Here is a 10,223-nt window from a genome sequence, read left to right as displayed (position 1 = left end):
CAGCTCGCCTCAGGAAGGTTGAAGTGCACTCTTCAATCTTCTCTCTTGTCTCTGCTCCAAACCATCAGCTAATTTGCTAAGGTTCTGTCCTTTCAGCCTCCTTCTGGACGGGAGCTTCTGTAAAAAGCTGGCTGCAGTTCGCCATCTTGGCTCCGCCCCCCCCTATTTATTATCTTTTTTTTTAGTCTGCCTCCTTTCTGGTAGAAGATAAGCTCTATCAGGGCAGAGATATTTGCCTGAATTGTTGTCTATATTATTCCAAACTCCTAGAATAGATGCTGGCACAGAGTAGGCATGCAATAAAAATTGGGTCAAAGGGATGAGGTCAGAGAGAATTTTGAGCAAATACATGACACAAGATGGCTTATGCTTTAACAAAATCATTGGCTGCAGACTAGAGAGTGGTCTCGGGGTGCACAGAAGTAAAGCCGCAGTTAAGGAAGCACTAGCAGAGTCGCTGGTGAAACCACACACTGAGAAGGTTCGTGGTGGAGCAGGTGAGAAGTGGTACAGCTTTGTTATGGGATATGACAATCATCATAAAGTGAAGCTAAATAATCCTGATGGAGTTTGATAATTACATCATAAATGGGGAATGTCTCAATTTTCTTTCTTTATTTCTTTTTGAGACAGAGCCTCACTATGTCACCCTTGGTGGAGTGCCATGGTGTCACAGCTCACAGCAACCTCCAACTCTTGGGCTTAAGCGATTCTCTTGCCTCAGCCTCCCAGATAGCTGGGACTACAGGCGCCCACCACAACACCCAGCCATTTCTTTGTGGCAATTGGCATTGTGGTTTGGCAAGCCCAGGCCCGGTTCGAACCCGCCAGCCCTGGTGTATGTGGCTGGAGCCCTCACCGCTGACTACAGGAGCCCAGCCTGGATGTCACAATTTTAATAATAATAGAGAATTTGACAGATAACACTTCCATAAGTGTAAAATTATTATTTTAATTCTTTAGACTAATAATTTTTAGTTAAAATATTATCAAACACCTAAAAGTATACAAAAAGTCTTTTTCTGTAAATAATCTGTGACAGAGACATGAAAACGCATCTTCAAAGAATGGACATCCAACAAGTCAATTCTTCAAAGTAGTTTTAGATGTTTTTTGATGGACTTGAAATAAGCTGATTTATGAAAACTGTATGGCTCTATTGTTAAAATACAGTCTAGGTGCATCTCTTAAAAAAGAGCAATGAAAATATTTAGATTGATTGGGAGGATTAAGCCCGGGAACATCGGCTCACTGGAAGGCAGTGACTATTGGAAAGTTAACCATTTTTAGGTAGTTGACTACTGGAAACTTAAACATTCACTGGGATGGCAGTAGGAACAACTTAACGGTAAACATGATGCCTCAAAGATGCATGAGAATAATGTTCATATCCAAATAAAGGGTTCCTTAGTCCCTGACCCCAGAGCTAATTTATTCCTATATTAGACAGAATTGTAACAAATTTCTTAATATAGCTTCTCAGTCTTTGGTATACTAAAGCTAGCAAAATAGAAGTGCAGATGGGTCTTTAAATGTATGTCAGTGACCCCAGCAAAAGGAGGCAGTTATGATACGTGAGAGGGAGGAAAAATGTACATCTGTTTATAAAGTCTGGGATTATTTTGTTTTATCCACACTACAGCTTCAAAAAGTACTGCTGTGTAATTGTACAGGCAACTCATCAATGTTCTTAACCGAGGTCTGGGCACTTAAAAATGATTCAATGATTCAGTATACTCAGCTTAGAAAGGCACTGGCATGCCTGATACATTTTTCAAAAGATTTTGAGAAATGATTAAAGTTTAAATGATTTTGAAACTGGAGAACTTCAAGCTTCAGTTACGTAAAAAAAAAAAAAAATTGCGAATATTAATAGCTCCTTCCTGAAGACAGTAGATAATTAATTTTTCTAGGTTGAGTTAAAACTACATATTCTAACACAAGATGAAACTCCTTAAATTCCACAAGCAGTTATGTTTACTAACTTTTCTAATTTTAAAAAAGAAAAATATCCATCTAGTGCTTATGACTTCCTACATGCAAAAGTCAAAATCTCAGTCTCAGGAGAGTGAACAGCGACAGACTCTGAAGATCCCAGATAAAACCACAAGGACTCTCACTGTGGGAAGTATTACAGGGGTCAGTGGCCTTGCTACTTTAGGCACTGCAAATATGTTGGCTCAAATTCAGCCTCACACTCTGTAATTAGAAAGAACATTGCCATTTTCAGTCTCCAGCTACCAGTAGGGAAACCACATGTGTATAGCTGAGCTCTATTTTGCAAAGTCCTCATTGTACTCTGCACTTTGGTCTCTCCTTTGAGACTTTGTGGTAGGAGGTATGTACGTCTGCTGATCCTAAAAGGTGATAGTCGATAAAAGCTGGCAATAACCTTCAACTAACTTCTTTTATTTCTTCAAAGAGTATCTTGACTCCTACATCCAAGGCATTCAGTAAAAATAAAAATATACAAATAGATATCTTTTAAACTATAAAATATGATAGACAATGATTCTTTGGTTAAGGTCAGTGGGATCCCAGGGAGACATTACAGGGCCTTTGGAGAGCTGATGAGTCTGCTGAAATTATATACCAAATTATGTACATGTGATTTTTCTCCAGGAAAAGAATTAAGTACTTTCATTCCAGTTTTAAAGTGTCTATGACACCACCTTCACAAATTATTTGAAAAAGATTAAAACCATTTTAAACTATAGTACAAGTGTTAGAAAATGTTCGTCACACGTCTGATCAATTTTTAAGGACAGTAGAGACCACATAATTCTGCATTTCTCTCACTCCAACCCATCTTCCACTTAAATATTATCCAGATGGCCTAGGATTTAAATTCAGTTTGGTGCCATGGATAAATTACAGATTTCTTGGATTAAATCTTTTACCAGTCCGTAACTAGCTAGATGAGCTCAGTGAAATTAATTAACCTCTCAGAGCCTCAGTTTCCTTATCTGAAAAATGGGAACAATCATACTACCTGCCTCATAGGGGTTGAGTGAGAACTGAGATCATGCAAGGTTTTGACGACCTTTAATCAATCCCTGAAAAAATCCTTGACATGAATATCTACTTCTTTGTGATACAGATTACATGCTCATCATCTTCCATTACAGTGCAAATTATCACATTTGTAACTCACCTTTTTCAATCCTTAGCAATATTCAAACTTTAGATGCTTGTATTATGACCCTTTGTACCTGAATTGATTGTTTTGCTGAAAATTTTATACGTGTTTTCACATTGTGGTACTTTTTGCTTGTTTTGTTTCTAACTTGATAACTAATGGAACAAAACCTAAGCTGTTAATTAATGCACAATAAAACCATTAAAATATCATGGACAGTCTTTAGGCTGTGGAATTGAAAAAGCATTTTAATAACATAGAAGCAATTACTGGGTTTATATCTCAAGGAAATATAAAGCACATAAAAGGTTTTACGGACCATTTCCGTTTCCTTAAAAGGTTAAGAACGCTAAGCAAATTAACAAATTTATCTGAAATGTTGCTTTTTTCTTCCACAGCTCTTGTAGTGAGATTTCTGACCAAACGGTTCATCTGGGAATATGATCCCACCCTCGGTAGGTCAAATTTTGATTCATTCTCCTCTCCAATCCAAGTTGTGGACTGAAAGAAATGATATTTTCTGTTGCAATATTTTTAAGCTCTTTTCAGCTGGTTTGCAAGTGCTTTATTGAATCATGCAAAGAAGGCCTCAAAGAGGCTAGATGTGGGCTTCATGCTGTCTGTGCTCAGAACCCTGCAGAATTTTAATGCCTAGATGAAGAGATTGGGTCCAGCCAAAGGCAAGAAGGAAGTGGGTACAATCTGATGCTCACCCAAACTGGGAAAATGCAGCTGCATTCAACCGGGAGAAACAAAATGAACATGCAGATTTGGTGTGGGATGGAATGGCATGCTGAGAAGAGTGTAACAGCAACGTAAAATTTCTGAATACTGATGTTAGCAAAGTGCAAAAATAAACTAGGTTTCTCCTCCCTCCTCTCCAATAAATCAGATCAAAGCCTGTTTAAAAAAACAAAACAAGAAAAAAGGAAGCAACTTTGATGTCTGTGGATCTTGAAAGTTGTGGTAATATTGATGTATGAAAAGTGGGCAAAGCTATTCTTGGATTTTTTTTTTTTGGAGTTTTTTTTGTCACATATGTTCATTTTAAAAGGGAACTTTCTTCCTGCCTTGGGCCTTCTCTTGTTGTTTTTATTCATTCATTTACAGATACAGGAGAACCTCCATAAATGACCACCTCCCTATATAGACCACTTCCTAGAGTGGATCAAATTTTCATAGACCAGACATGCACCACATGTATATGTTAGTACAGTAGACCTAGTGCTTGTGTTAACGAATTTGTTACAGTTCCTTGGGTGGTCAACTTGCAGAAGTTCTATGGCATTTAGTAAATGCTCCCATGTATCAGATTATTCTAGGTGCTGAGAATAAATCAGTCGGCAGAATGAAGGCAGCTCCATTAATCCATAAATGGATCAATAAATTGTGGTATATGTACACCATAGAATACTTAATGCAGCCATTAAGAAAGATGGAGACTTTACCTCCTTCATGTTTACATGGATGGAGCTGGAAAATATTCTTCTTAGCAAAGTATCCCAAGGATGGAAGAAAAAGTATCTAATGTACTCAGCCCTACTGAGAAACTAATTTATAGCATTTACAGGAAAGCTATAACCCAATTTTAGGCCAGGAACATGGGGAGAGGGGAGAGGGAGAGGAGGGAGGGTGATTGGCGGGATCACGTCTACGGTTCATCCTATAAGGATACATGTGAATCTCTCTAAATGTAGAATATAAATGTCTTAACACAATAACTAAGAAAAAGACATGACGGCTATGTTAACCAGTTGGATGAAAGTACTTCAAATTGTATACAGAAACAGTACACTGTACCCCATGATAGTATTAATGTACACTGCTGTGATTTAATAAAAAAAAAAAGAAGAAGAAGAAGAAGAAGGCGGCTCTGCTTTTCCTGAACATACCGTCTAGTAAAGAGAGAAGCGTCAACAAACTGATGCATGTCAGAGAATGAGAAGTGCTGTGAGGGAAAACTGAACAGGGAGGGAAACAGAGAAGGAGCTTATAGCTTCCTTATTTCGTATTTGACTTTTTAATCTATCTGGAACTTATTTTAGTGAGAAGAACATGGTGAGGAGCCAACATTTTTGTTCAAATAGTTGCCCAGCTTTCCTCCTACTATTTAGTAAATAGTCTCCGCTCGTATTGGAGTTTCCACTGTATTTCCTCCCTACTTCCAAACACTATCTTTTCATTTATAACAATTCTAGACGTGCATACTTTTTTTGTGAATTGTATTCTCTCTAGAACATTTTGATGCTTAGTAGAGAAGATATTTTTACAGAATTATCTTGGCTACTCTCTCCAGTTTCTTCTTCTAGGCAAATTTGAGAAACTCTGTCATAATGATTTTGATTAGAATTGTACTAGAACTATAAGTTACTTTGAGAATATTCACATCTTTATTGTAATATTCAATTTTTAAATGTAGACAAATAGCGTGTCTCTACCATTATACTTTACTCTTCTCTTTTGGCTTTCAAATAAATTTATTTTTCTCTTCTTTTCCTTTTTTTTTTTGAGACAGAGTCTCATTTTGTCACCCTTGGTAGAGTGCTCTGGCATCATAGCTCACAGCAGCATCAAACTCTTGGGCTTAAGCTATTCTCTTGCCTCAGCTCCCAAGTATCTGGGACTAGAGGCACCTGCCACAGCGCCTGGCTATTTTTAGAGATGAGGTTTCATTCTTGCTCAGGCTGGTCTTGAACTCCTGAGCTCAGGCAATCCACCCACCTCAGTCTCACAGAGTGTTAGGGTTACAGACACGAGCCACCACACCCAGCCTTAAATTAGCTTTTCATGTCAAAAAATTTTAACCTGTTTTTAAATATAACCACACTCTAATTTTAAGATGTATTTACATCTAAAAATGTGCCTTATTTTAAAAAATTATTCTTATTTCTCCCACATAAGTAAATATTCTCTTCCTGTAGTTTCACTACTTATATAAGCTTTACAGAGATTATCTGAGAATCTTAATGATTTATGGGAGTTTAGCAGAAAAATTCCAATTTTCTTGTTCTACCCATATATCTCAATGAAAGATGAAGCTTTTAAAGATGATCTCAGGAAATTTTTGAATTTTCTCTGAATGTGTTCCAGTAACTAATGGTACTATGTTTAATTAGTCTTAGCTGAGCCACTTTCCTTTTTGATTTATTCATTCTGAAAAACAACGGCTATTAACTGAAAGCTGGCTGCATCGGTGATCTATAGTGCGAGCTTCCTTCCCTCGGAATAATGAAACTTCAAGTGACCTTCTACTGTACCGCTTAAAAAGGATGGCTGCTGCTAAGCAACAAGCACTTTCGTCAAACTTGGGGAATAACAGATAGATGACTCACTCCGAGGTGAGGGCTTCATTAAGTCTCTCCCTCTGGAGACTGGGTGTGTGTGTGTGTGCAGGCACACGCTAAAAGTCACCCAGTGTTCTAGCCTAGAGGAGTTTCCAATCCCTTTGATTCAAGAGAAATTAGCTTTTCCTGGGCTTACCTCCACACTGCCTTAGAGAAGACAGGATCCTTTCTTGAGTACATCCCTGCTTTAATGAAAAGTTTTTAAAACCATAACCCAGAGAGATAGCTGCCTTTAAAAGCAAAGTGGCATATTTACTAAAAGCAGACTTGAATTCTGAATTCAGCCCCTTCATCAGAAACACCTTTCCACATATGAAAAAAATTGGAATTTTTACTGATTTGAAATAATTCAGTGAAGAAAATGCTTGCTGCTGTAGTAGCAGGTGACCCCCAGACTTTTAAATTTCAGGCCCAATGTTTTGTTTGTGTTTTTGTTTTTGGTTTACTTTTTATAGAGAGGGATGATATTGAGAATTTACTTGGTGGTGTAAGCAAGGGGCAGAAGGTGAAGGGGTCACTCCACCTGTGTACCACTTCTACCCACACTTCATAAAAAAGGGAAATGTTTTAACCTCAAAGTGTTTAGAAAGATATAGTTTAAGAAAAAGTTGAATTATTGAACAATGTTAGTGTCACTTATATGTTTCCCATTTTATCATGGACCAATCATATCTTTGTGTGCTGCCAGCCCTGGTCTATGAATCACATTTGAAAACCACTTGGAAAGCCTATAAGATTTGAACTTGGACCATGTACCCGGGAAAACTCCCTGCTGGTGGTGATGGCAGTGTTCCGGTTGTAGAACAAGAGGATCCATATTCCAATGGGATCCCAAGCAAGAGCTGAATCCCTACCTCTAAGAATCATATTACCCTATAAGAATGCTGGTCATAGCAGGAAATACAGACAATAACTTAGATTGTGTGTGATTGAGTACAAGTGTGTGTGTGTGTGTGTGTGTGTGTGTGTTGGAGGCATTTGATGAAGAGGAGACAGATGAATTTCACCGCCTGTGATTGCTACCACGGGACACATCAGAGGCCCCACGCACATGTTTGAAACTGCTTAATAAAGGCTCAGGCAGGAGGGAGGGCAGAAGTCAGGAGACATTAGACTCACTGGCACTTTGATTCTGTGATTGATTCTTCTCACCTCCCTTCTTGCCTCTGCTTGGAAAGGCTCATAAAAAGACAAGAGACACACCCAGGAAAAATTCTCTCCCCTGGATACTAAAGCAGAATTAACCAACTCAGAACTATTTAATATAGGCACTGCAGGGATCTTGGAGATCATCGTTTGACAAATAGGGAAACAGGTCCAAAGAAGTAAATTTATCCCAGATTACATGGCTAGTTTGTGGTCAGACCAGCAACAGAGCTCAAGTCAGTACAATTTCCATTCTAGCATAAATCAACATTGCTAACTGCTGTTGTTCTTGTGTTGGCCAAGTGTCCATAGTAATGTGTTTAAACCTGGAAAAAAAATCTAAATTAATTAAGGGATTCACCACATACAGCATCCCTTTGAATATCCAACTCCTCCTACAGTATGTAAAATTTACTACTAAAAAATATTACTGAATGCAGGTTTTAAATCACGTATCTCCCACATACAGTGAAATTCAAGTATAATTTTTCATATACCTAATTCCATTTTGAAACTAATATTTGTGTTTCAGTATATAACATTCTGGATCATTTGGAAGTATCTCCTAAACAGTCATCTCCCTAAACAAGTAAAAAAGGCTCAAATGATCATTTTCTGTTAGTATGAACAAAATGAAAAGTATTCCTACTTCCAACTAAATGCAAACACATTTTCTTTTGTGTTTTCAAATGAATAGTGGAGTCGAAGTCCAAAAAGTAATTAGTATACATTTAGAATTTAATTCTGGAAAAGTGAGCACAGAGATGTATAATATTTTGCCTCTGTGGGAAATACTTTCACTGTTTTACATGTAGAGAGAATGGATTCCTAATGAGAGAGAGAGAGAAGCTTAGAGAAAAACTGTTCAAAATGGTATGAAACCAGTATTCAGCTCGGATGAAATCACTGCTACCACCCGCTGCTGTGTCTGCCACAGACATTCCATCATTTCCTGCATTTCATCCTTTCTGTTTCAGTTAACAAATAGGCAAAGAATCACACAACTTCATACAATTTTTATTACATTCTATTTCCCCCCTACTGCGGCCTTCTGCGGTTTAAATACATACCCTATTTATCACAGAAGGAACAGAGAAAAATGTCCCTGTTTCTCAGACAACTTTTGGTGCAAAGACATGGAATAGAGCCCAGAATTCTGTTTTCCAGGCTCCAGGGCTACTGACAGTCTCTTAAAAAGGGAAGTCGGCACAAAGGACAGTGAAGAACAGTGGAGGGAGGAATGAAAGGGGCAGGGCACGTGTGATGCCGACTGGTCTGCTCCCTGTCAAGCCGGGCCACTGAACACAAAAGAAGGCCCTCATTGAGAGAACCCTGGGAGACAAGCACTTGCTGTCAGTGATTATCTTAGAGCATTAAATCATAGAAAACCCATTTAAAAAGAGCCAGGGGACGGAATGTTCTAGACTGAGAATCACTAGACATACACTATGCATGGACCCCATGTTCTAGGAGAATGACAAGGATGTAAAGTACACTTATTAACACACATTGAACATAATCTCATTTTAATTAATTAATTAATTTAGAGACAGAGTCTTACTCGGTAGAGTGCCGTGGTGTCACAGCTCACAGCAATCTCCAGCTCTTAGGTGATTCTCTTGCCTCAGCCTCTGGAGTAGCTGGCACTACAGGGACCCACCACAATACCCAGCTACTTTTTTGTTGCAGTTTAGCCGAGGCTGGGTTTGAACCCACCACCCTCAGTATATGGGGCCAGTACCCTATTCACTGAGCCACGGGCGCCATCCATAATCTCATTTTTAAATTTTACTTTTTGGAAAATACTTAAGTGGCATGCCATGGTGTGCCATGCCTGTGGTAATCCCTGACGGCAGGGAGGAGGCTGGGTTATGCCACTTAGTTAGGCTCCCTTCTTGCAGTCTCTAACAGGAGACCGGAGACTGCAGTCCCCAGTCCTTTTGGACAGGAGATTATACTTACTTGGTAAAGTAACAAAATTGTGGTCAAAGAAGTTAAAATAGTTGATGAAATCAAAGTCAGAAACATGAGGCGGATAGATTAAAAAAGTAATATAAACACTGGCTTGCAGGCCACATTGATGGGTGCAGTAACTTCCCTGGTTTTGTTTTTGTTTTTTGTTTGGGGGGGTTGTTGGTTGGTTAGTGATTTGGATAGTTTTGGCACAAAGACTTGAGTCAATAATCATGTTAATTATACAACTCTTCTCATGGTGCTGTGCCATTTTTGTACACAGGGTGTCCCTGAAGTTTGTGTGTAATTTTAAATAGTGTGCCACTTGTGTAATTATGTATTGACCTTTAATTCCATAATCTTGTGCCATTTAAAACTGCACACAACTTTATGGACACCCCGTAGATGAGGCCCATATATTATTCCACTTTATTTTTCCCTGAATCCCTTGTTCTGATTTCCATTTCCCTCCTTTTCCCCTTAAGTCTGTAATCCAACATATTTGACACTGGGTATAGCATTTAGAAATCTGAACTCCAAAGCCGGTCTTCCTGGTCTCAGATCTCACAACTACCACTTACCATCTGTGTGTCCTTGGGCAAGTCACTTAATCTCATTATGTCTCAATTTCCTCTTGTAAA

At 38.6% G+C, this 10,223-nt stretch overlaps 1 protein-coding gene across 1 annotated transcript in view; it reads left to right on the top strand.

Moving 5' to 3' along the window:
• The window catches only part of RERG (RAS like estrogen regulated growth inhibitor), a 129,337-nt gene that overhangs the window by 111,942 nt on the left and 7,172 nt on the right, over positions 1–10,223 (top strand). Inside the window, exon 3 of the mRNA XM_003797792.3 lies at positions 3,538–3,594. Within this exon, the coding sequence (XP_003797840.1) occupies positions 3,538–3,594 (57 nt within the window). The remainder of the gene's footprint in view (positions 1–3,537; positions 3,595–10,223) is intronic.

This window comes from Otolemur garnettii, unplaced genomic scaffold (assembly GCF_000181295.1).
Source record: "Otolemur garnettii isolate 467f Iridium unplaced genomic scaffold, OtoGar3 scaffold00124, whole genome shotgun sequence".
Taxonomy (NCBI): Eukaryota; Metazoa; Chordata; class Mammalia; order Primates; family Galagidae; genus Otolemur; species Otolemur garnettii.
The sequence above is the reverse complement of the archived record's forward strand: the minus strand, read 5'-3'. Positions and strand labels throughout refer to the sequence as shown.